This window comes from Malania oleifera, chromosome 4, assembly GCF_029873635.1.
Source record: "Malania oleifera isolate guangnan ecotype guangnan chromosome 4, ASM2987363v1, whole genome shotgun sequence".
NCBI classification, from domain to species: Eukaryota; Viridiplantae; Streptophyta; class Magnoliopsida; order Santalales; family Ximeniaceae; genus Malania; species Malania oleifera.
Window position 1 is genome coordinate 101625550 of NC_080420.1, and position 27746 is coordinate 101653295.

The 27746-nt window shown below is 36.4% G+C and overlaps 1 protein-coding gene across 2 annotated transcripts in view; it reads right to left on the reverse strand.

Annotated features, from left to right (window-relative positions):
- Positions 1–27746, reverse strand: part of LOC131152610 (uncharacterized) — a 40031-nt gene that overhangs the window by 6261 nt on the left and 6024 nt on the right. The window contains exons 2-3 of one of the 2 annotated variants that reach the window (XM_058104355.1): positions 13665–13954; positions 13465–13554 (exon numbers count right to left, since the gene is read on the reverse strand). In XM_058104355.1, the coding sequence (XP_057960338.1) occupies positions 13465–13554; positions 13665–13954 (380 nt within the window). The remainder of the gene's footprint in view (positions 1–13464; positions 13555–13664; positions 13955–27746) is intronic. The other variant, XM_058104356.1, reaches the window with a different exon arrangement.

Here is a 27746-nt window from a genome sequence, read left to right on the forward strand (position 1 = left end):
AGGTGTGCTCTTTTTGCTGTTTTTTATGGGCAACTCGGTTGAAACAGAATGCTCGACTATTTTCTGGAAAGAGATTGTCTTTAGATTTACTTTGAGACAGGCTGTGGCATTTGGCATGGTGCAGGTTGTTTCAAGGGCTATTGCTTTGAGAATGTCAACTGCAATTGGGAGGCATTATTGGCCTGATTGTTTATTTGTTTCTTCTCTCTTTATGTTTTGAGTACTCCTTGTCCTCTTCTTCATAACCATTTGTCCTCTAATAAAGTTTTTTTTTTTTTTCCCTATCTTCAAAAAAAAAAAAAAAAATTCAGGTTCAAATGGAGTAGAGGAAAGTAATACTGCTAAATTTCCTAAAATGCCTGCTATCCTTGTAAAATTGTATTCCACAATGGCATGAAGATAGAATGCATGTGCCTTGCTATGTTGTAGTATGGCTAATGCTAAAAATATTTAACCAGTGAAAGCGCTAAATATAGTTCTAATCAATGTTTTAAAAGGCTTAATCAATGCGTTGAGGCTTAATCTAAAATACCAAATCCCAAAAAGGCTAATGCATTACACACTAAGGCTTATGCACTTACGCATTTTGGATGTGTGATCCTCAAGTAAAATTTGGCTAGAAAATATTAACTCTATTTTTATATAAAAGGAATGTCATAATATGAGCTGATTTCTAAAACTCTTGAACCTCAACTTTTCCAAAACAATTTAGTTGTACCGTAGATCTTGAAAATTAATTTGAACTGTGTAATGTTATAGTTATCTCTTGTCATGATTTACGTAATGAATTTAAGTTAGCAATTTTTTGGAATAGCCAACAAGTAGTTTGCAAATTACATTTGATTTGTGATTTTCTTAATTTCTTCTTTATTTTTAAAATATGTAATTTATTTACGTATTTTTATCTAAAAATAAAATCTCAAAAGGCTTACACCCCAATGCCTTAAGGCTTACACCTCGCCTCTTAAGGGTTAAAGCACCTCGCCTTACGCCTTCGCCTTTTAAAACATTGGTTCTAATAAGAACGTTTTTATGATGCATGCAAAGCCCAATTTAATAAGCCAGGTGAATGCAACCTGTTGGCTTTATGGGAAGTTAGCAGTCAACCCTATTGCGAGGAATCGTGGCAATGGGCCCCAGCTCGATAGTGCTTGGCGTGGCAGCCTATCAGCACTCCTGCTTGGAATTGGTGCAGCACCTCATGTCCACCCGAGGCTTAGTGCGGGGCCCTACGCTGCCGTTTAAAGGAAAAAAGTTGCTCCTCTTCTATCACCAATTGGTTTTAGAAGAACCAGTAGTGCTTGATCCTAACAAGTGGTATCAGAGTGAGGTCACAAGTTCAAGCGCTCCCAGGATAGCTGCTGGGGGATGATTGTTGGCTTTATGAGAAGTCAGCAGTCAACCCTGTTACGAGGGATCATAACAGTGGGCCCCAGCTCGATAGTGCTTGGCGTGCCAGCCCGTCGGCACCCCTTCTTGGAATTTGTGCAACCCCTCATGTCCACCCGACGCTTAGTGCAAGGCTCTACGCTGCCGTTTAAAGGAAAAAGTTGCACCCCTTCTATCACCAATTGGTTTTAGAAGAACCAGTAGCGCTTGATCCTGACACAACCTTTCTTTTAGTTGTGTAACCCTAATTTTTACCAGGCCTACCCAAAAAAAATCTGATGTAATAAAGCTGGTTTTAAATTCGAGCAAGTCCTGGTCATCCTATTTTCAAGAAGAGTCTTTGTTTGTTTTCAATTGAGTCTTTTTCGAAATTTGAGTCCAACTTAAAGTCCGGAGTTTCCAAGTTGAGTCTCGATATCGGTTATGGTTGACGCATTCATTTCAAAATTAATTTTCTCCATAAAACCTGTGTGTTCAAAATTCTTCCTATTTTTAGTCCCAAACCAGGTTTTGGAGTGGACATGAGGTCTTCGATCTAGCCAAGCCCAAGACCAACTAATAGACTTGTTCAGGCTAGTCAACCTCAAGGCCCTAGACCAACTGCTAGCCTGTTTATGCTAATCAACATTAAGAAAAATTGAAGTTTAGGTACAATGAGGGCATTCTTGAGGATTGACCACACATAGAACCAATATGTCCAGCATCCACCACACCCTCTTGAGCTTGACCTAGAGCATTTTAGGGAAATGGGTAAAAAGGATAAAGCAAATGTGCGTATGTATGATGGGAGACCAGATCCAAATACCTTCTTAGGTTTCATATATGAAATGGAGGACTATTTTCATTAGGAACACATGAGGGGTGAAGAGGAAAGACCAATTTACCACAAAGAAGCTTGTAGCAACAGCTAACATGTACTGACAGAATGTTCAACAAAAATTCCAGAATTTAGGTTAACACTGTATTGCCGAAATGAAAGATTACGGGACAAAGAGCAAATAAGTACCTTCCCACTTGTAGCAATTAGTTATTTTGGTCAATTCTTGATACATAATACTAGATAGTGTCCAGTAAAAAGAGATCATTTGGGTGTGGAGGACACGCATCATGCAGTTACTAGGTTTCCTAATGATTTTAAAGAGGATAAGAATCGAGAAGTCAAGTTTTATGCTTCTAAATCAATAGAAAATACTTATAAGAAGGCAGACAATTGCAAGAAGGCCCTTGCATGGAGAAATACCTTAAGACATCCATTTAGGCAAATAAATCTCAATAAACCAAGACGTCCACTCTGTCCGATCTGTCCCACAATCTAGGGCCATTTCAGTGTCTACTTGAGTACATCTAGAAATGTAATCCAAATGGTTTTTCTAGTGATCCTCAAGCTAGTAGCTCATCAATGTAGTGTCCTCATTTGCAATGGTAAAGGTCATATAGTTCTCCTTCATCTTAGAGTATGAGACAAGTGATCTCCATGAGTGTATGGATGAGATTGTACATGCAGTTTAATACTCGATGTGATGAGGACGTGTTGGTTGATTATTTTTCATAGATTAAAAGAACTATTATTAGAAGGGAGGAGCAATTCTGACGAATTAGAGAACAAGCATCCTCCTAAAGAGCAGAAAAAGAAAATAAATATATATAGTTAAAATATAAAAGCACTCCGACCTCGTTGCACATCAATGACCACATGCCATGAAACAAACAAAATATAAGCACCATAAATAAGCCAAAAACAGAACCTACTCCCCACCAAGACTAAAGCCATCGCCATTCCCTTAAAAATTCCAGAATAACCAAATACACCACACAACAATGAAGTAGCACATCTCCATTCTCCAGAGCATATTCCCTCATGCCTCCACTCTATATATGTATATATATGTAAACATGCCATGTTGCACATGATTGTATGTGAATAATATTGTCTAAAATATTTTGATCATTTTTGATAAATTTTAGATATTTTTTAAATGAATTAATAACATATTGTCATAAATTAGTTTACAAACATAAGTGTGATTATTCAGAGTTATTTAAAAAAATTAAAATTTGCTTAAAATTTCAAAAATACAAACATCATCATGAGATACTATTATGGCGCCATGTAAATATAGGGAAATACAAAATCTTTTAAAAAAAAAATTACAAGATAAGATATGACATGAATACTTTAATTAAAATTATGAGAAGTATTGAATTTTAATATTTACATTATAGGTAAAAAATTAATAAATGGATTTTTCATTATTTTTTATTTTATAAAAATATTAATATATGTTCCATGAAAATATTAATAACTGTATTATTTTTAAATTGTGATTTGCTACATAAAATCTTAGTTATTGTTATTATTTGTTTAGTTAATAGTCAATTAATGAGTTTTTAAAAAAAAATTAAATAAATTTATTATTTATTATTTGGAGGGTACTTCTAGGTTCATAGTTTCATTACCAAATTTATATTTTAAAAATTATATTATTATTTGTCAAAATGATGTTAGACACTTCACAATAATTTTTGAACAGATAAGAGGAATTTACTTATTTTATTTTTGGATGTACATTTCAATTAACATTTGCAATACCATTGCATTTATTTTATTTTTTGAATCAAATAGATTTTTTTAGGTTCAAATCTTGACCTATTTAAAATAAAAAAAATTTAAATGTCGATTCATCTAATGTTATATAATTTAACTTTTTTAGAAATACTTGTCTATAAAATTATTTATACCATTTGTACTCTTATATGTGATATGTATGCATACTATCTTTTTTCTTCTTTTTTTTTTTTTGACTAAATAGAGTTTCTTTTTCAGTTTCAAACTTTACAGTACCTAAATAGCTTTATCTAATTTTGATTAAATTTATTTTCTTTTACAAATGTTTTGTATTGCTTTTAAAATATAGGGATAATTTATCCATAAAATGATTTAATTTATTAGCACTTTTCCTAATTTATTTTTCTGATAGCAACTTTTATTAATTTATTATTATAGTACAGATATACATACATATATATATATATATATATATATATGTAGGTATCTATATTTAATGTTAGTATAATTCCTTTTTTAACCAAATGGAAGGGTTTTTTTTTAAGTTCAAAAATCAACTTTTAGGCATTCTAAGTATAATAATCTAATTTTGGTTGAATTTACTTTCTATATATATATATTATAAAATGCACTTATTTTAAGAGTATTTTATCTTACTTTGGAAAGATAAGAATATTTTTGTCAATAAAATGATTTCAATTATCCATATTTCTACATATAGTACCTCTTTTAGGAATGTTAAATCTTTATTTTTTTTTAAAAGGATACTTTTGCCCACAAATTGATTTACAATCACATCTTTTACGAGTTTTCAGCCTTTCTTTCAAAAGATAAGGATATTTTTTATTCGTACTTATCCCTCAAGGGCACAACCAATTCTGCCAAACAAACTGAAAAGCCTGCTCTAAATGCTCCAAGAAAAAGGGAAATGCAAAAATAAACGTGCATGCGCATCTAGAGAGAGCTTTTGAAGATCTTCTTCTAACCTAAAGACAATCTTTAACATTGATCCTATCAAGAACAAACACAATAATATTTTGGACAGAGGTTCAGCTTTCCAGATCGTATAGCATAAATTAAATGAGAACCAATAGAATAACAGGTAAGATGATCAAAAAAGATTTGCAAGAGAACTCCCCTAAACCATCCAAAATGCAAACTCTACAATCACAGGGACTAAAATAATCAATTCAGATCCCTTCCTCAATCTAGGTCTATCATTCCTCAATCTGCCCCAAGAGAGAGTACTGCAAGGCAGGTATAGTCACATCACACCATTGTTCTAGTGGGTCTAGTATTCCTCAAACTAGTAGCTCATCTGTGCAGTGCCATCGCTGCCACACTAGAGGTCACATAGTTGCCCATTGTTCTCAACGAGCCTTAGCTTTGGGGAGGATGATAACCATGTTAGACTCTGGCATGATGTGTCTTGTCCACCACCATGACCACTATTTTTCACGCTTTCATCAAATGTCGGACGCAACAAGCAAGTTGGTTATTGATTGGGGTCATGGTTTTAAATAAAGGCCGCGACCATTACATGTTGGGTTACCGATACTATTACACACAGCGAAATCGGTGGGAAGAAAAATCACGGCCATAGTGGCCGTTACGGACCGCAACCGTTACGTCAAGGCCGCTACGGCCATTACGTAACCGCTACAAGACTGCTACACAAAAAAATTATTTTATTTTTTATTTTTATTCTTACTTTTTCCCTCTCTTTCATGTATCATTCTCAATAGACCAAGTGGCAAGAAGGGGAAACGATTATAAAGAGGATGACAATGATACAAAATTTACTATTTCTTTAAATACTCACAATAGATGCATTAATTAACAAATTGAAAATACTAATTTATTAGGAAAACATTTTATTTTGATAATATTAGTAATGTGATATTTATGTTCTATATTTTTCAATTTCAACCTTCTTTCTTTTCTAACTATTTTATACTTGTATTATTCGTATGTCTTATGTGTCTAATAGATTAAGAGAGTGTATAATGTATTTTGTTTTATTAATTAATTTAGCACACATAAAATTTATCACAGATAAGAAAAATGAGAAGTATAAATAAGCACACATGTAATTTTTCTATCAATGGTGGTTTAAAACAAATGTAAACTTGTTGCCCTTACCAAATAACTTAGTTACTCGAACTAAAGGATCCAAAATACACAAACTCTTTCTAAGAAAAGCTAAAAGCTTAAAACATACAAGTACATTAATATGAACAGGGTTGTGCGTGCTTCAAAAAAATTCACGACGTTACACCCGCTTCCCGTTATGTAACATCCGCTACTCCTGCTTCCCGTTACACCCGTTACCGTTACGTTACGCTACCCACTACCGCGATTTAAACCATGATTGGGGTAGTAGCATGAATGTAATCGCAAAGCTGCTAAAGGTAGGTTGAACCTTAAGGGAGAGCCACACCCTTATCCTTTTAAAGTGAATTGGGTAAACAAGACAAATCTAGCTGTAAGAGGTGTCTTGTACCCATCTCAAATGGAAGAATAAATATAGGGCTTATTGTCATGTAATCCTGATGCATGTGGCCCATGTCCTGTAAGGGCGCCCATGGTTGTATGATATTGATGTGACCAATAATGGTAGAAAAAATAATTACGTATTTAGGTACAAAGACAACATCATTTTGACCCCTACTAAGCCCACACCCAAGATCCTAAGCTTAGGAACAAAATAACCCTAAATTAACTAAACTTAGAAAATAACTAAAATTTCCAAACTAAAATAAAAAAAAAATCCTAATTTCTAAGGCTATACCTACAATATCAACATATAAACCTCTTCATCAGTGGTCCTTCATCAAGATGCTACCCAGCTTTTGCTTATGATGATCTTCATGATGTTATTCTTAATATCTTAGCATGGCACATGTATAGTTAAAATCTCCAAACCTAGGTTCCTTTCATTATGGGAGATTGACTAAGGACCGCCACTTAGGCTGCCGATATGGCAAATAATCTTAGAAACTTAGGGCTTAGGGCTTTTAGTTTAAACTGGGGCATCTGTTTTAGGAATTCTAGAGGTTTGTTTGTAAATATCGGCTTTACTTTTATGTCAGCTTTATGGCATAGCTTAGTCTTAGCAGTTGAATTTAAATTTGAAATAGATCTCCCCTCTCACAATTAGCTTTCTTTCTCTCTTGCTTCTAAGGGCTTTATAAATATTGGTTTTACTGTTATGTTACATGAATGGAACAGATGAGTTTTCGTAGTTGAATTGGAATTCAAATTAGATTTCCCTCCACCCACCCCCCCAACCTAATTCAGTTTTCTTCTTCCTCTTCCTTCTCTCTGGCTGTCCTAAATCTACATCACACCTTATCTTCATTAAGCTATGTGTTAGGGTGTGACAATGTAATGGGGAAAATGGGGGAGTGAGATACTGCTATAATTGTATTCTTCAGGGATTTGGAATGAATATATGAATATCTGTGTTATCGCTTGTATGGTGATTCTCTTGTAGATGAATAATACAAGTAGTTCTTTTCATTGTGGTGTTCTGTTGCCTTGGATTATGATGTCTCTGATTGTTATAGTCTTATTCGGTGTATAAGAATATATTGCTCATGTGAAATCCTATTGTTTCTTGTTTTCCTTGAGTATTGAGACTCACTTGGTGCTCGTGCTTGCAGGCTTGAACGTGTGAGAGTTGGCTGACTTGTCGAGGGAGAGCTCTCAACGAGTGCCACACGGCCCTTGCTTAAGTCCCATTTTGGGGGTCCGTGACAGTTGGTATCAGAGCACAGTGTGTGCGAGCACCATGCGTGGGATTAGGAGAAATAAGTCAGGAAGAGTGAAGCGCATTGAGGCGCTTGAGACAAAACTCGCAACCCTGGAGACAACGTGCGGTGACCTCCAAGGGTTGGTGGCAACATTGATAAAAGAGAAAAGCGGGTCAACAGAGCTTGAGGCCGCCGAAGAAAACCCTAGAGAAAATCTCTATGGGGTATCAAAAGTCGTAGAGAGACTTGAGGAACTTGAAAAATTCATTCCAAGTGTGAAATCCCTGGAGAAACGGCCAAGAGAGCTTGAGGCCTTCCAGAAGAGTATCGAGCAGTTGGAAGCCTTTGAGAGTAGGCTACAACATATTGAGGGCATATTGCCATCTCTTTCGTCCCAACGGGGAGAGCCAATAGAGCTTGAGGCCTCCTTACGGGAGCTAACGGATAATCTTGATTTCCTTACAGAAGATGTTAAAGTGTCCGTTACTGCTTTGAAGGGAGATTTGAAGGAGATGGGCAATGTCCAAAGTGCGGTGGTCCAAGTCCAGAGGGATTTACAAGAGATCACTGCGAAAGTGAATGCAGTGGCACAGTTAGCCCGATGGCCAGTTGCACATCCAAATGAGAGTTCTCGATGGAAGGTACCGGAACCTAAAAGTTTTGGGGGTACACGAGATGCAAAGGAGCTAGACAATTTCTTCTTTGATATGGAACACTACTTCACGTGCTCCCGAGTGGATTTAGAAGTGGACCGGGTTAATATGGCAACGGTATACCTGGTTGGGGATGCCAAATTGTGGTGGAGAACTAAATGGAATGATATTCAGCACAATAGATGTGTCATTAACACATGGGAGGAGTTGAAACAGGCATTGAAGGCCCAATTCTATCCAAAAAATGTGGAGTATATAGCTAAGTGCAAAGTAATGGAATTGCAACAGACGGGCTCGTTAAGGAGTTATGTAAGGGAATACCAAGCCTTGATGTTGGACATTGTAGACATGACTGAATCGGATAAACTGATTCATTTTCTTCGGGGTTTGAAGACATGGCCAAGAAATGAAATACGTCGGCAAGGTGCTGGTGATCTCTCTTCCGCCCTCGCTGCTGCTGAACGGTTGGATGATTTTTCAGATACTTCTGGGAAGCGAAATTTCCCTACATCTGCCAACAATGATTCCCGTCCCAACAAAGTGTATAAGCCCACAAATGGGGGAAGGGATAAGGAGACAAATAGTTCTTGGAAAGATAAAAGAGCGCCCATGAATAGGGAGTGGAGGGGCGGACGAACAGGGGGTGGAGAGCGTCGACCGATCTCTTGTTTTCTTTGCAGTGGACCACATCGAGTGGCGGAGTGCCCCGATCGTAAGGCTTTGAATGCTATGAAGGCCCTTCGAGGGGAAACCGAAACCTCGACAGCAATTCCAGAAGAACAACCGAATATGGTGGGAGCCTTGAGATTTTTGGGGGCATTAGAGCGTCAAGTAATTCACAACAAGTCTCAGGAGAAGGGACTAATGTATGTGGATCTACTTTTGAATGGAAAGAAAATCAGGGCCATGATTGATACAGGGGCCACTCATAATTTCATTGCTGATTCTGAAGCTCAACGGTTAGAATTACAAGTAGATAAAGATGTGGGCAAGATAAAAGCAGTGAATTCTCCAGCATTAACCACGGTGGGGGTGGTACCTAAAGTGGCATGCCAAATGGGATCATGGTCTGGAACAGTTGATTTCACTGTGGCACCCCTTGACGACTTTGATGTGGTATTGGGGATGGATTTTCTTAAAGTGACACGCTCAATGCCGATCCCAGCTGCGGATTGTCTTGTGATAATGGGAAGTGCACCTTGTGCGGTCCCCGCAGCCTACAACAATTTTGATGAGAGGAAGTTGCTCTCAGCCCTCCAATTCAAAAAGGGAGTAAAAAGGGGAGAATCTTCTTTCGTGGTTCTACCAATAGTCTCAGAAGATGCAGAAGTAGGGAAATATCCACTTGAGATTAAGGAAGTGTTAGAAGAGTTCAAGGAGGTGATCCCGGAACAGCTACCCGGGGTTTTACCACCGCGACGACAGATTGACCACGAAATTGAACTTTTGCCAGGAGTAAAGCAGCCAGCACGTGCCCCTTATCGAATGGCGCCGCCTGAGTTAGCTGAACTTAGAAGGCAACTGAATGATCTTATTGCAGCAGGGTTCATCCGGCCTTCAAAAGCACCTTTTGGGGCCCCAGTGTTATTTCAGAAGAAACAAGATGGTAGTTTGCGCTTGTGTATAGATTATCGGGCTCTTAATAAGGTGACCGTGCGCAACAAGTATCCTATTCCACTGATTGCTGATATTTTTGACCAGTTAAGTGCAGCTAGATATTTCACGAAACTGGACTTGAGGTCGGGATATCATCAAGTGCGCATTGTTGAGGGAGATGAACCGAAGACCACTTGTGTCACACGGTATGGAGCATTTGAATTCCTTGTCATGCCTTTTGGGCTAACAAATGCACCCGCTACCTTTTGTTCTCTAATGAATCAGGTTTTTCGGGACTACCTTGATCAGTTTGTGGTTGTTTACCTTGATGACATACTGGTTTTCAGCGCATCCTTAGAAGAACATAAAGATCATCTTCGAAAGGTTTTTCAAAAACTCAAAGAAAATCAGTTATATGTAAAAGGGGAGAAGTGTGCTTTTGCTCAAAAACGTATTAAATTCTTGGGGCATATCATTGAGGAGGGCCAGATTCGGATGGATTCAGCTAAAGTAAAAACTATCAAGGAGTGGCGAGCACCTACATCCGTTAGAGAACTGCGATCTTTCTTGGGTCTAGCCAACTACTACCGGAAGTTTATAGAGGGGTACTCTAGAAGAGTTGTATTGTTAACGAATTTATTGAGGAAGGGGGTACCATGGGGGTGGTCAGAAGAGTGCCAATCAGCATTTGTTGAATTAAAGGAAAAGATTGTAGGAGATCCTGTGCTAATCTTTCCTGATGTGACAAAACCGTTTGAAGTGCAAGTAGATGCCTCAGACTTTGCATTAGGGGGAGTTCTCTTGCAGGAAGGGCATCCAGTTGCTTTTGAAAGTAGAAAATTGTCGGGTGCCGAACGGAATTATACAGCACAAGAAAAGGAGCTTCTCGCAGTGGTACATTGTCTTCGAGTGTGGAGGCACTATCTTTTGGGGTCCAAATTTGTGGTAAAAACCGATAATGTAGCAGTTACTCATTTTTTGTCACAACCTGGACTAACGTCAAAACAAGCCCGTTGGCAGGAGAAGCTAGCTGAATTTGATTTTGCTTTTGAATATAAAGTGGGAAAGACGAATGAAGTGGCCGACGCTTTAAGTAGAAAAACTGAATTGGCAGCATTGAAAATCATCAGTCATCTATCAACTAGTAGGGTGGCGCTACCTTTGAAGAATCTTATCAAGGAACATTTAAGTACAGACCAGCAGGCGCAGTCACTAAGCAAACTAATAGACGAAGGGAAGACACGACAATTCTGGGTAGAAGATGGACTGATAATGACTAAAGGCAGGAGAGTCTATGTGCCTAAAGCTGGAAACTTGAGGAAAACCTTACTGAAAGAGTGTCATGATACGTTGTGGGCTGGTCATCCGGGATGGCGAAGAACTCATGCTTTGATTACACAGGGGTACTATTGGCCAAATATGCAAGATGATGTGATGAGTTATACTAAAACGTGCTTGATCTGTCAACAAGACAAGGTAGAAAGAAAGAAGACCTCAGGTTTATTGGAGCCATTGCTAGTTCCTGCTAGGCCATGGGAGAGTGTCTCTTTGGATTTTATTTCCTCGTTGCCAAAAGTAGAGGAGTTTGACACAATTTTGGTGGTGATTGATCGGTTCTCAAAGTATGCAACTTTCGTACCAGTCTCGAAGCCGTGTTCAGCAGAGAAGACAGCTCAGTTATTCTTCAAGCATGTGGTGAAATATTGGGGTGTTCCAGAAAGCTTAATTAGTGATAGGGATGTTAGATTCACGGGGGGATTTTGGGGTGAACTCTTTCGCTTGATGGGTTCAAACCTTAATCTTTCCACGAGCTATCACCCACAGACAGATGGTCAAACTGAACGTTTTAATGGGATGCTGGAAGAATACTTGCGACATTTTGTTCACTCCAATCAGAAGAATTGGGTTACTTTACTAGACACGGCACAATTCTGTTTTAACTCTATGAAATCTTCTGCAACTAATAAAAGCCCTTTTGAGATTGTGACAGGTCAACAACCGACTCTTCCACACACTCTGGATGGTCCATACAAAGGAAATTGCCCAAAAGCCTACCAATTCACGAAAAATTGGTTGCAAAACATCGAAGTCACTCGAGCTCAGTTAGAAAAAGCATCCAAGCGCATGAAGAAATGGGCTGACAAAGGGAGACGACCACAACAATTTGAAGCTGGAGATCTGGTTCTTGTAAAAATGCCACCGGAGACATTTCGCTTTCTTCGTGGCAAGGATAAAAGGCTGTTGCGTCGTTACGAAGGTCCAATCAGAGTAATCGAAAAGGTGGGACATGCATCTTATCGGCTTGAGCAACCCGAGTGGATGAAAAGCCACAGACGTCCAGTTCATCCCGTGTTTCATGTAAGCAATTTAAAGCCATTCCACACAGATGAAGCAGACCCGCACCGACAAAAATTAAGGAGATCAACAATTTCCAGAAGGCATCCTGTCACCAAAGAAGTCCAGGAGATCATTGCAGACAGAGTCGTCAATCTAGAAGGTCGTCAACAACAACAATTTCTGGTTCAGTGGTTAGGACTGGGGGAAGAAGAGAATAGTTGGGAAACAGCAGACAACCTTCAGCATGCCATACAGAAGATTGAAGAGTTCAGAAATTCGTAGTCAACGACATCTACATCGACATCAGAAGAGTGAGAAGGCCGTCTACAACACATCGACGAGGACGTCGATAAATTGAGTGGGGGAGGATGTTAGGGTGTGACAATGTAATGGGGAAAATGGGGGAGTGAGATACTGCTATAATTGTATTCTTCAGGGATTTGGAATGAATATATGAATATCTGTGTTATCGCTTGTATGGTGATTCTCTTGTAGATGAATAATACAAGTAGTTCTTTTCATTGTGGTGTTCTGTTGCCTTGGATTATGATGTCTCTGATTGTTATAGTCTTATTCGGTGTATAAGAATATATTGCTCATGTGAAATCCTATTGTTTCTTGTTTTCCTTGAGTATTGAGACTCACTTGGTGCTCGTGCTTGCAGGCTTGAACGTGTGAGAGTTGGCTGACTTGTCGAGGGAGAGCTCTCAACGAGTGCCACACGGCCCTTGCTTAAGTCCCATTTTGGGGGTCCGTGACACTATGCATCTCTTTCTTTATCAAATAAATTTTCTTTTTTCTATCAAAAATAAAATAAATTAGATTTAAGAGAACCTAAGCTTATCTAATGGCTGACAACAAATATAATTTTGCATGGGTCAAATAAATATGATATAACAGCATGAATAGAAGCATTCAAAAACAAGCATTCCGTATGTTGTACAAACAAATGCAGTCAATACCATGTATTGAATTTAAAAAATTATTATACAAAGACAATATATGTTTAATGTGCCACTACGTGCATGACAGCATGCACATAAATTCCAGACAGTTGGCATGCATGGATGTCAAAAATTGTTATCCGGTTCACTTCTCACTTCCTAAAGGCAAAAAATCATACACATAATTCATTTAAGAGTGGAAGAAAACTCTGCTCTAAGCATACCACAAAACTGTCATCAGTGAACAAATCATTTGCCACAACTGCCCTGATCGTCCATACAGCCAAATAATTTCGTTGCCTGTTATTGAGGCACTGCAATTAAATTATAAACCAGATTATCATCAGTAAAAGATCTTCCACGTAATGAAGAAATTGGTACGTGACATATATGTTTAAGCATTCTCAGGAGATGATAATCTTACTTCAACAGCATCTTGTGCTGCTGAGAATAATGCGTGATAATCTGCTCGTACCGATGGATCTGTACAGGATGAGGATGACGACATTGCAGCTTCAAGTATTGCAAAGAAGTGATCGATAGTTCCAGCCTTCACACTTCCAGCCTGAATCAACTGTACAGCAAGCTTTGAAGCCTTTGCAAACTTTGTTGGATTCTTGATATGTGAGGCTATCTTCTGCATGGCCTCTATAATTTGCATTTCAGAGGCATCTGTAGTGGTTTTAAACCTCAACCGTTTTTCAGGAGCAGTAGCTGAGAATTAAAATTGACAATTTAGCTTTTTTCAGTTGTGAAAATTATTTAAATCAAGCTGGAAAAAGAAAATCAACTTCTCATTATAATTAAATCTTACAATCCAGATGAAATACACATCCTTTGATCCAATACTATGTTCCCAAAGACAATTTGAAAATTAAAGAAAACAATTTAGACAAATGATTTAAAAAAAAAACAATTTCATATTCTTTGCAGGTCAGAACTAAATGCTTTTTAACTTCTTGCATCTTCTCAAGTAACCCCAAAAAATAAAATCAAAATTTTCCTACAATGGTAGGTCATTCTACTGAGCCTAATGACATGATTTTAGATTTTACCATGTCTTATGATTTGGTTATAATGAATACATGCTTTAAGAACATCAAAGAAGACTTAATAACCTTCAAAAGTGGATAACATAAAAGTCAAATAGATATTTTCCTAACTAGGAGGGAGAATCGTTTATCATGTAAGGATTGTAAAGTTATGCCTAGTGAGTGTTTGACTAAACAACATAAAATTTTAGTATTAGACATATGTACTAAAAAATAGAAGAGAAAAAGCAACATAAATCATGGAAGGGAAAAATCTACATGAATCAATGAAAGAGGCCTAGAAGGTGGAGTCTGAAGAGAGAAAATATAGTAAAATTTAGAGATAAAATGATCAAAGAGGGTCATTAGACAATAGGGGATAAGGTAAATGCCGATACTATGAAATAAGATGGCTAGCTCTATTAAAAAGATGGAAAAATAGATTTTAGGTGAATCCAGAGGAGGATTTTCAGGGCAGTAAATAAAGTTACTGGTAGGATCAAGATGTCCAAAAATCTGTAAATAAAAAGGAATTTGGTATAAAACATGGAAAATTTGTAAAAACATGGAAAACCTTGAAAAGTATTGTAGAATAATTAGATACCTGTCAGCCTTTATTAGAGGCTGATCTTTAGGAGATTTACAGCTAACAAATCAATTGTTTGTTAGCTATTTTTGGTTCCATGATCCTAAGGGGATTTGGGTAGCATGTTACCCGATTCTATAGATAGTCTTTCCTATTTTACTGCTTTCCATTTTAAATAGGATATTCTACTTTCAGTAGGTTGTAAATATCCCTAGTAATTAGATGAGAATTATCATCTATTTAAAGGGAATGTAATCTTTTTCATAAGTTAATGGAATATTGAGTTTTCTTTTCCTCATTTCAACATGGTATCAAAGCATCCTCTGAATTCTAATCTCCCCATATAACCAAATACGGTATGGTCACTAGGAGACGCGACTCCACCTCTTTAGTCTCAGACGTCACGACCAATCAGGAAGCCATGGTCTCCGGCAACAGCAGCAGTTCGGATAGCAGCCTCATGCCCATTACAGGACACAAACTTAATGGGAATAACTATATCCAATGGTCCCATTCCGTGATGATGTTTATATGCGGAAAGGGAAAGGATGATTATCTCTCAGGAGCTGCAGCCCAACCAAGCAAAGATGATGTGAAGTTCAAGACATGGAAATCGGAAAATAACATGGTCATGTCATGGCTCATTAATTCCATGACAAATGACATTGGAGAAAATTTTCTCCTCTACGGAACAGTGAAGGAGATTTGGGAAGCTACCAAGGAAACATATTCTAACAATGAGAATAAATCTAAATTATTCGAGGTGGACAGTGTTCTCCATGACTTGCGCCAAGAAGATTTGACAGTGACCCAATACTTCAACATCCTCAACGGCTATTGGCAACAGCTGGACTTATTCGAGGAACGCTATTGGAGCTGTCCCGAAGATGGAATCAGGTACAAACAAATTGTTGAAAAGAAGATAATATACAAATTTCTGATTGGATTAAATAAAAATCTTGATGAAGTACGAGGAAGAATCCTAGGATCCAAACAAATGTCAAACACCCAAGAAGCATTTTCAAAATTTCGCAGAGAGGAGAGTCGAAAGGAGATAATGATAGGTGTTGGCCTAACAAGGTTTATGAATCTTATTTTGATGATAACAAATCAAGGAAACTTAACATGTTTGGTTAAGTGATGATGTTTCACGTAACTCAAGTATCAAGATTAAGTGACTCAAGTGATCAATATCAAAGTGCTCGACAAAGTTTGTTAAAAGCTCGAACTTAATGTGACAAGATTTCATGAAGCTAAAGCTTAAAGTCAAGCTCAATATGAAGAAAGGAAGCTATACATGAAGACTTAGTGATTAGAAAAGTCATAATTTTTAAGAAGTCTCATGTAAGTACTTCAAACATTTCAATATGAATGAATGAAGCTCTTAGGAATCTTTTATTGACTTAGAGACTAATTTATGAAAACCCTGGAAAATGTTTTTTTTAATTTACATTGAAGTTTTTCAAAAATTGAAGGATTAAAGTCCTGAAAATCAAATATTGTGGAAATTTGCTAGTTCAAGTGGCTAACCAAAATAGATCAGTCAACTGACATTTTTATGCTAAAATAAATGAGCAAACAGAATAGGCCCAGTCGACTGACCCTCTGAGATAAGGCAACTGACCCCATTTTGAGTTTGAATTTTTGCTGAAACAAAATAAGCTCAGGCAACTAACCCCGATAAATCAGGCGACTTACCTTCGTAAAATTCAAAATAAAACAGCGAGGGAATGTTTCCAAAATAGATTGCTTGGCCCCCAAACTTTATGAAAACTTAAGAAACACTTCAAGTAACTTGGGGAATACAAAAATTGAACTTTTTCCATCTATAAATACATGTTAAATCAAAGGATTAAAAACACCAATACCTACAATCAGCATTCAAGCTTAATATTTTCTACTCTTCAAAAGCTTTCTTGCTAATATACTTGTTGAAATGCCTACTGAGAATTTGTTGATTACGGTTCTTTGCGTTTCTACTGAGTTTCTCAAACTAAGAAAGAGCCCCGGTGATAAATTCTTGAGCTCCATATTTCTATATTGATTTTGATTGAAGTATATTGTGATATTCACTTGTACTAATCTGCTCTTGCTAAGAGCGCTTTTTGTACACACGAATTGTTCTTGTTTTCTATTGTTGTTTTGACGATTTAGGTTATTGGATCGTTGCCTAGCGAGAGGGGATTCTCTTTAGAGAAGGATGTCAACCTAAGAAGAAGAGAGGTTGCAACTTTGGCCTAATAAAGAAAGTTGGAATCCTCACAGCAGTTGCTTGGGGCAAAGACGTAGACCTTGGGCCGAACCTTGTAAAAATCCGATGTCTCTCTCTCTTCCCTACTCTCTTTAATTTTATGCATATATAAATTGTGTGGATGTTTACTTAATTGCTGGAAATTAAATAGTTATTGAGAATTGTGGAAACCTTGATTAAAAGAAGTACGTTGATTGCAGAAACCTTCATTAAAGAGAGTACGTTGATAAATATCAAAGTTCATTAACATACTTAAACTCAAGTAACTTGCTTGATATCAAAATCTGAATTTTGGAAGCTTGCTGAAATTTCTATTTTATTGTGAAATCAAGCTTACCTCATTGATTGGATTGATATATTGAAAAGTTGAATTCTAAATATTGAAGTTTTGACCTTTATCATCATTCATTAATAAATACTAAATCTTGGATTGAGTGTTGGTCATTGCAAACCAATTATACTTGTGTGATTGAGTTGGGAAAGACATAATAAAAAGATTTATAAAGAAATTTTTAAAAACCCAATTCACTCCCCCCCCCCCCCTTTTCTTGGGAGTACACCTTACTTCTCAATTGGTATCAGAGCCTTAGGTTGTAGTAAATCTTAAACTAGAAGCTACATAAAGATCCCTATAGCAAACCTAGGTTTATCTCCCTTTACTGAGGGTCAATCCTCATCTAGACCACCTATTTTCTGCGGTGTAAACTACCCCTTTTGGAAACAAAGAATGAGAATATATTTACAAACTATGGATTGGAAAGCATGGAAAGTTGTCACACATGGTGACCTTATCCCCACTAAAATCGGGGATGGTAAATAAATATCTAAAGAAAAAAAAGAGATGACCGACAATGACCATAAGATATTGCAAGTAAATTCAAGTGCTATGAATGCATTATATTGTGCTCTTGATGTAAATAAATTCAATAGGATTATGGCATGTAAATCAGCTAAAGAAATCTAGGACAAACTTGAAGTAACCTATGAAGGTACTATTGATGTAAGAGATGATAGAATCGATATGCTCACTAGCAAGTATGAAGCTTTTAGGATGAATCCTGATGAGACCATTACTAATATGTACACTAGATTCACCCATATAATAAACTCCTTCAATGCCTTAGGAAAGAATTACATAACTTATGAAATGATCCGAAAAATCCTTAGAGGACTTCCACCAATTTGGGAACCTAAGGCAACTACAATAACATAAAGAAGAAACTTGAAAAATACTTCCCTAGATGAATTGATAGGATCGCTCCTCACTTATGAGATGGCGATAAATGAAAGAAATTCTGAGAATAAAAACAAGAAATCAATAGCCCTCAAAGCTGCTAAAGATAGCTCTAGTGAAGAAGAAGAAAACAAATTAGACGATGATGTTATAGCCTTCATCACTAGAAGACTTGGAAAGTTTTTCAAAAAGAATAAGAAGTACACTCGAAAGTTTAAAGGCTCAAAACCTGACAAAGGGGAGACAAGTAAAAAGGAAACAAAGAATGAACCTCCTACTTGTTATAATTGTAAGAAGGTTGGACATATTAAACCTGATTGTCCACAGGTTAAGAAGGACACTAAGAAGAAGAAAAAGAAGGCTATGAAAGCTACATGAAATGACTCAAGCTCAAGTGAATCAGAGGATGAATCAAGTGATCAAGAAATAGCAAACATCTACTTCATGGCAAAAGACGATGAGGTAAACTCCTATACTAGCTCATCTAAAGAAACTAGTGATGAGTCATGTAGTGATTCGTGTGATAGCATGCCCTCATATAGAGAAATGTAAGCTGAATTATTTTCTTCGCATAAAAAGTTCATAAGAGCATCTAAAAGAAATCTAGCCTTGAAAGAACAAAATGAAATACTTAAAAATCAATTAGAGACTTCGAAATCAACTAAAAAAGAAAAGAACTCTCACATTAATGATCTCATGAATAAAATAAATGAGATGTCTCAAGGCCTAGTAAAGTTACAAGTAAATGGTAAAAGCAAGAAGGATTTGGAAATAAGCAACCTTAAAGGTAAAATTGAGGATAAAGACAAAATCATTTACAATTTTACAAAGGGAAAGGAAAACTTTGAAAAGCTAATAGGTACTCAAAGAATGTCACTAGACAAAGAAGGAATTGGATTCAATGGAGTAGAAAACAAAAGGAAAAGGAATCTTTACATGAGGTACTTTGTAAAGGAATCAAAATACCATGCAAGCACATTATCCACTAATGCTTATGAACACACTACTTGCTTCTTGTGCAAGAAAAAGGAACACATAAAGTTTGAATGTCCATTTAAAAGAAAAAATAAAGTTAAGAAAGTATGGAGAGTAAAAGCTAAAACTAAACCTGAAACCAAAAAGCCTAAGAAGGTTTGGATACCAAAGAGTAACACCTTGAAACCCTCTTGCAGGTATGCTTTAGGACCACTCCATCAAAAGACAAATGGTACTTGGATAGTGGGTGTTCAAGACACATGACCGGAGACAAGTCCAAGTTCACCACATTAATGCTTAAGGATGGTGGATATGTCACCTTTGGAGACAATGTCAAAGGTAAGATAATCGGTATCGGAAAAGTAGGTAAAGATCCATACTTGACTATTGATGAAGTCTTACTAGTAGATGGATTAAAACATAATCTACTTAGCATTAGTCAACTAAGCGATAAAAGATTTGAAATAATCTTTAAACAAGACAAATGCATGGTTGAAAACAAAGATAAGAATAAAATCTTGTTCGTTGCAAAAAGAGTTAATAATGTGTACTGCATAAACTTTGAAAACTTGACCTCTCAAGAAGTCATTGCTTGACAGCTATGAATGAAGCAAGCTGGCTGTGGCATAGGAGACTTGGACATGCAAGTATGGATTTCCTTTCTAAACTAGCTAAGAAAAACTCAGTCAAAGGTCTACCCAATACTAAGTTTGTAAAAGACAAAATCTGCGATGCATGCCAACTTGGAAAGCAAACTAAGACTAGTTTTAAAAGAAAGAAACATATTTCCACTAGTAGACCCTTAAAGCTTATTCACTTAGATTTATTTGGCCCTACTAGAACTCAGAGTCTAGGCGGAAAGCATTATACTTTTTTCATTGTTGATGACTACTCCCGGTTTACCTGGGTACTATTCTTAGCCTCCAAAAATGAAGTCTATAATATGTTAATAAATCTATGTAAAAAGCTCCAAAACGAAAAAGGATATGGAATTCTAAAGATTAGAAGTGATCAAGGAAGGGAATTTAAAAATAAGGAAATTGACAAATTTTGTAATGAACATGGAATAAGTCATAATTTTTCAGCACCACGAACTCCTCAACAAAATGGAGTTGTTGAAAGGAAAAACAGATCTCTTCAAGAAATGGCTAGAACCATGCTAAATGAACATAACTTACCAACTTACTTTTAGGCTGAAGCAGTAAATACCGCATGCTAGGTGATGAATAGAGTTTACATAAGATCAAGCCTAGATAAGACACCCTATAAATTATGGAAAGGAAGAAGGCCTAATATATCTTATTTTCATGTATTTGAATGCAAGTGCTTTTTGTTAAATGATAAAGATGACTTGGAAAAATTCAATGCAAAATCAGATGAAGGAATATTCTTAGGATATGCATTAAATAGTAAGGGATTCAGAATCTACAACAAAAGAACACTCATAATTATAGAATTTGTTCATGTAGCATTTGATGAAGCAAATCCATTCACTAAATCGACATTGAGGAAGCTGAAACAACGCAAAAACCAGAAGACTTAGAAATTAAAGAAGTCAAAGATGAGAACAATGAATCAACCTCAAAAGATGAATCTACTGAAAAATCTGAACTACATAAAGAATGGAAATTTGCAAGAAATCATCCAAAACATCAAATCATAGGAGAACCCTCACGAGGTGTATCTACTAGATCTTCATTGAAAAATCTATGTAATCATTATGCATTCCTATCTCAAGAAGAACCCAAAAATATTGAAGAAGCTTTAAGTGATGATTCATGGATAGTTGCTATGCAAGAAAGAGTTAAATCAATTTGAAAGAAATAAAATATGGAAATTAGTTCCTAGACCCCATGATCATTCAATAATTGGAACAAAAAGGGTATTTAGGAATAAAATGGATGAAAATGGTACTATAGTAAGAAATAAAGCTAGACTAGTGGCTCAAGGATATAATCAAGAAGAAGGAATAGACTACGATGAGACCGTTGCTCCCGTAGCTAAAATGGAAGCCATAAGGATGTTACTAGCCTATGCATCTCACAAAGAATTCAAACTCTATCAAATGGATGTAAAGAGTGCTTTCTTAAATGGATATTTAAATGAAGAAGTCTGTGGCACAACCTCCTGCTTTTGAAGATATTCATTACCCTAATCATGTATTTAAATTAACAAAAGTATTATATGGACTAAAACAAGCACCTAGAGCTTGGTATGAGAGGTTAAGTGGATTTTTACTGGAAAATGGCTTTTCAAGAGGAAAAGTGGACAACACATTGTTCATTAAAACTAAAAATAAAGATATGCTTATCATTCAAATATATGTAGATGATATCATATTTGGTGCTACAAACGAAGATCTATGTAAGGACTTTGCCAAATGTATGCAAGAAGAATTTGAAATGAGTATGATAGGAGAATTAAATTACTTCTTAGGACTTCAAATAAAGCAAGCTAAAAATGGAACCTTCATAAATCAATCAAAATATATAAAAGACATGCTTAAGAAGTTTGATATGGAAGGTAGTAAAACTATAGGAACTCCAATGAGTACATCTATAAGCCTTGATAAGGATGAAAAAGGAAAACCAGTAGACATGAAGTATTACCGTGGCATGACAAGAAGTCTACTATATTTAAGAACTAGTAGACCGGATATAATGTTTAGTGTATGCATGTGTGCCCAATTTTAGGCAGCCCCTAAAGAATCTCATCAAATAGCCTTCAAAAGAATCCTAAGATATTTAATAGGTACTATTGACTTAGGTCTATGGTATCCTAAGGACACTAGCTTTGAGATGATCAGCTAATTGGATGCTAATTAAGTACTTGCCACTTCCTAGGAAGGTCTCGTGTCTTGGTTCTCCAAGAAACAAAATTCCCTAGCCTTGTCTACTGCTGAAGCTGAGTATGTGGCAGCAGGGAGCTGTCGTGCACAAACTCTCTATATGAAACAACAATTAAAAGATTTTAATTTAGAATATTCAGCGATACCTAGAAAGTGTGATAATACCAATGCGATAAACATCTCCAAAAATCTCACGTCACACTCAAGAACCAAGCCTATAGACATAAGGCATCACTTTTTAAGAGATCGTGTGCAAAAAGAAGATATCTTACTTGAATTCATGAATACAAATGACCAATGGGCAGATATTTTTACCAAACCTCTTCCAGAAGATAGATTCATATCTATAAGAAGATAACTAGAATTGCTACATAGCAGAGAAGTTGTTTGAAGAAGTTATCAAATAGGAATTCAAAAGTAAAAGAGGTCAGGCGACTAAACTATAAGCCTCAGTCAACTTATCCCTTTCTGACTTTATCAATTTTTTTTGGGATAAGCAAGGTCAGGCAATTGACGCTTAAGCCTCTATCGACTGACATGCTACTGTCTGGAAAAATTTTAAATGCACCTGAAGGTCAGGTGATTGACCTCGAGTTCAGTCGACTGACGAACAGAGTTTAAATACGAACAGTGCGCAAAACCCTAAAATTTCAAGCCTCCAGTCAACTAATCTTGTTTTGCTCCTCTCTTCCCTTCATTCTCCTTCAATCCTCTGTGCACCTACACTTCAAAAACATTCGATTAACCTTTGAAATTCATCACCCTACATCATTCCCTCATAAAAATCTAGGTTTTTACCGTTCAACTTTTTTTAACTCATGATGCCTAGAACGAAGACGGTTGGGTGTAAGACTTCAACGCAAGCTGATGATGATTCTTCAATCGAGTAATGGCTCGTTGCTCCAAATGCTAAGCAGTTATACAGAGATCATCTCCGTTCGACGGATCCAATTCTGGTAAAGTTCTTGATACTTCATTTTTCAAAGAAAATTTTCTCGACATCCTACCCAAGTTTAGGAACGTTGGTTGGAAAAACTTCGTTACCTACCAAGCCAAAGGGCACTACCCTAAACTTGTCAAAATTTTCTACGCCAATTGGGTTAAAGGGGAATCAGTAACCACGACCGAAGTCTTGGGTAAATCCATCACACTTACACCACAAACCCTTGCTAAAATCTTCAATATACACCAAGGCGAATTTGAATGTCCTCCTTTTGGATAATCATGGATCATGGAGCAAGGATTTACTCCCGAAGAATTTTACCTCTGATTATGGTTGAAGCGCCTATTTACTTTGGACATCCTCCACTTAACAAACAATTGAACCTTCAGGCACAAATTCTCCAAAAGATCATAACATAAAAACATTTTGCCTCAGGTTGGTTCTCATGACTATATGACATACTTGGACTGTTTTGTTACATTGTGTTTGTTGAAGGAGAAGAAGCTTGATTTATCGAGCTTAATTCTTAAATGGCTGATATCCCATATTGAAGCTCGCCGGGTAATTCTTTCTTATGGAGGAATTCTGAATCTCCTCTTCGCTCATCTTCATGTTGCCTCTCCTACTGACCTATTTATCAGACGTACCCACTATGACATTTTCTCCTCCACCACACTCAAGCAAATGGGGTACGAAAAACACAAGCAAGGTTGATTTCCCAAAGGAGGTAGAAGGCAAAGACAAGCTCCTGACCCATAACCACCAATTCAGCACCCTGCTCCTCAAGCTGATCTTCAGTAGTGACATGAGATCCGAACTACAATCTCTTAAGAAGAAGAAGAAGAAGAAGATGCAGCTAACGATGATGAAGCTGCAGATGATTGATTTTTTCTTGTAACTCAGTTCTATGTTTTATTTTTGTATCTCTAGATTTTTGTCTTGACATTGTGTATACTCAGTTCTGAATGAATATTATCTGTTTTTGTGCTATTATGTGTCTTCATTTGACTTTTCTTTGTTACTATTCTCTTTTTGATTGATGTCAAAAGAGGGAGAAAACTTTGAGAGCAAAATTGAGATATAACTCTGAAAAATGATGAAAAGCAAAAACTGAGATATGACTACGAAATAATGACATTGAATTGGTTTTGAATTCAACAGAGAAATATATAACCGAGTATTACATCTGAAATTGAGAAAGAATGATTCTGAGATTCAAACTGAGATATGTACATTGCTGATATTCATGAACACTTATACATGGTTGATATATTGATCTTGAAATATGAACTTAAACTGATTCTGATAACATCTGATACTTCATTTTTCAAATATTGTTAAGAGTATGCTTATTGTAAAGGGGAGCCTTATTAAGGTTCACTCACTTTTACTCCTTCTTTGTCATCATCAAAAAGGGGGAGATTGTTGGCCTAACAAGGCTTATGAATATTATTTTGACGATAACAAATCAAGGAAACTTAACATGTTTGGTTAAGTGATGATGTTTCAGGTAACTCAAGTATCAAGATCAAGTAACTCAAGTGATCAATATCAAAGTGCTTGACAAAGTTTGTTAAAAGCTCGAACTTAATGTGACAAAATTTAATGAAGCTAAAGCTTAAAGTCAAGCTCAATATGAAGAAAGGAAACCATACATGAAGACTTAGTAATTAGAAAAGTCATAGTTTTTAAGAAGTCTCATGTAAGTACTTCAAACATTTCAACATGAATGAATGAAGCTCTTAGAAACCTTTTATTGACTTAGAGACCAATTTTTGAAAATCATGGAAAATGTTTTTTTTAATTAAGTTACATTGAAGTTTTTCAAAAATTGAAGGATCAATGTCTTGAAAATCAAAGATTGTGGAAATTTGCTAGTTCAGGCGACTAACCAAAATAGATCAATCAATTGACATTTTTATGCTGAAATAACTGAGCAAACAGAATAGGCCCAGTCGAATGACCCTCTGAGATCAGGCGACTGACCCCATTTTGAGTTTGAATTTTTGCTAAAACATAATAAGCTCAAGTGACTAACCCCCATAGATCAGGCGACTGACCTTCATAAAATTCAAAATAAAACAGCAAGGGAAAGTTTCCAAAATAGATTGCTTGACCCCCAAACTTTATGAAAACTTGGGAAACACTCCAAGTAACTTGGGGAATACGAAAATTAAACTTTTTCCATTTATAAATACATGTTAAATCAAAGGATTAAAAACACGAATACCTACAATCAGCATTCAAGCTTAATATTTTCTACTCTTCAAAAGCTTTCTTGCTAATATACTTGCTGAAGTGCCTACTGAGAATTTGCTGATTAAAGCCTACGATTCTTTGCGTTTCTATTGAGTTTCTCAATCTAAGAAAGAACCCTGATGATAAATTCTTGAGCTTCATCTTTCTATATTGATTTTGATTGAAGTATATTGTGATATTCACTTGTACTAATCTACTCTTGCTGAGAGTGCTTTTTGTACACAAGAATTGTTCTTGTTTTCTATTGTTGTTTTGATGATTCAGGTTATTGGATCGTTGCCTAGTGAGAGGGGATTCTCGTTAGAGAGGGAACTCCACCTGAGAAGGAGAAAGGATGTAACTTTGGCCTAATAAAGAAAGTTGGAATCGTCACAACGATTGCTTGGGGCAAGGACGTAGGCCTTGGGCCGAACCTTGTAAAAATCCAGTGTCTCTCTCTCTTTCCTACTCTCTTTAATTTTCTGCATATATAAATTGCGTGGATGTTTACTTAATTTCTGGAAATTAAATAGTTATTGAGAATTCTAGAAACCTTGATTAAAGGAAATACGTTGATTGCAGAAACCTTGATTAAAAGAAGTACGTTACATTTTTTATATCAAAATCTGAATTTTGGAGGCTTGCTGAAATTTCTATTTTATTGTGAAATCAAGCTTACCTTATTGATTGGATTGATATATTGAAAAGCTTAATTCTAAATATTGAAGTTTTGACCTTTATCATCATTCATTAATAAATACTAAATCTTGGATTGAGTGTTGGTCATTGCAAACCAATTATACTTATGTGATTGAGTTGGGAAAGACTTAATAAAAAGATTTATAAAGAAATTTTTAAAAACCCAATTCACCCCCTCTCTTGGGAGTACACCTTACTTCTCAATGGGCCCTCAAGATTCTGCAACAAACCTAGAGAGTTCAGCCCTTGCAGTTCGAGGAAAGACCGAAGAAAGGGAGGTCGTGGTGTGACCTTTGTCGACATCCTGGTCACACTAAAGGCACCTGCTGGAAAATCCACATTAAACCCGTAGATTGGAAACCTTCCCGCTTTGCCAACGACAAAGAAAGACCGGGAAATTTCGTCTCGGTAGATGAAAAACCAACACCACCCAAGCCCAGTCTCTTTAGCAAAGAGCAACTAGAATTATTGCAAAAACTGTTCAACCAATCTTCAGCAGCCCCTACTACTATGGTTGGTACCGGTTCTTTGGCACACAAAGGTAATTTTTTAAGTGCACTTAATGTTAAAAAGGAGAAGCTAGGTCCATGGATTATAGACTCAGGAGCATCAGACCATATGACTGGAGATAGAAAATTTTTTTCTACTTATAGTCCCTATTATGAAAATTTAACAGTCAGGATAGCAAATGATTCACTCTCAAAGGTGGCTGGTACAGGTTCTATTAAAATTTCTAAGAACCTAACACTCAACTCAGTTCTATTAGTGCCAAATTTGGATTGCAATTTACTGTCTATTAGTAAACTCACTCAGGATCTCAATTGTGTTACCAAATTTTCCCAAATATGTGTGAATTTTAGGTCTTGGGTTTGGGGAAGACGATTGGCAGTGCTAAGATGTGTTCGGGACTCTATCTTCTCGAGGTTAATGATCCTCCTCAAGGAACAACTTACAAATCTAATTGTTTAGTGTCTAGAAGTCAAAGTTATTTTTCTGTCATTTGTTCTAATAATGATAGTGAAATTATGTCGTGACACTATAGGTTAGAACATCCAAATTTCTTGTATCTCGAGAAACTCTATCCTTCATTAATCAATGATAAAAATCCAAATGATTTTCAGTGTGAGATGTGTCAATTTTCAAAACATGTTTGCAACTCCTATCCCAACCGACCCTACAAAGCATCCCAACTTTTTAATGATTCATAGTGATGTGTGGGGGCCATCTAGGATCAAGAATATTACTGGATCTTGCTGGTTTATATCTTTTACAGATGATCACACTAGACTAACCTAGATGTTCCTCATGAAAGAAAAGTTAGAGGCAGGTCAGATTTTCAAATATTTTAACACCATGATCCAAACACAATTCCAAGCAAAAATACAGATTTTGAAAACTGATAATGCCAAAGAATATTTCAAATCCATTCTTGATGATTATCTCTCGAGTCAAGATATAATACACCAAAGTTCCTGTGTCGACACTCTTCAGAAAAATGGAATTGCCGAAAGAAAAAATCAGCACCTACTAGATGTTGCCCGCTCCCTCATGTTCTCTACACATATATCAAAACACTTTTTGGGTGAAGTCATTCTCACTGCAGCCTACCTCATAAATAGGATGCCATCTCGCATTCTCAAAATCCAAACTCCTTGTCAAACTCTACTTAAGTCCTTTCCCAATACTCAACTCATTTCCACT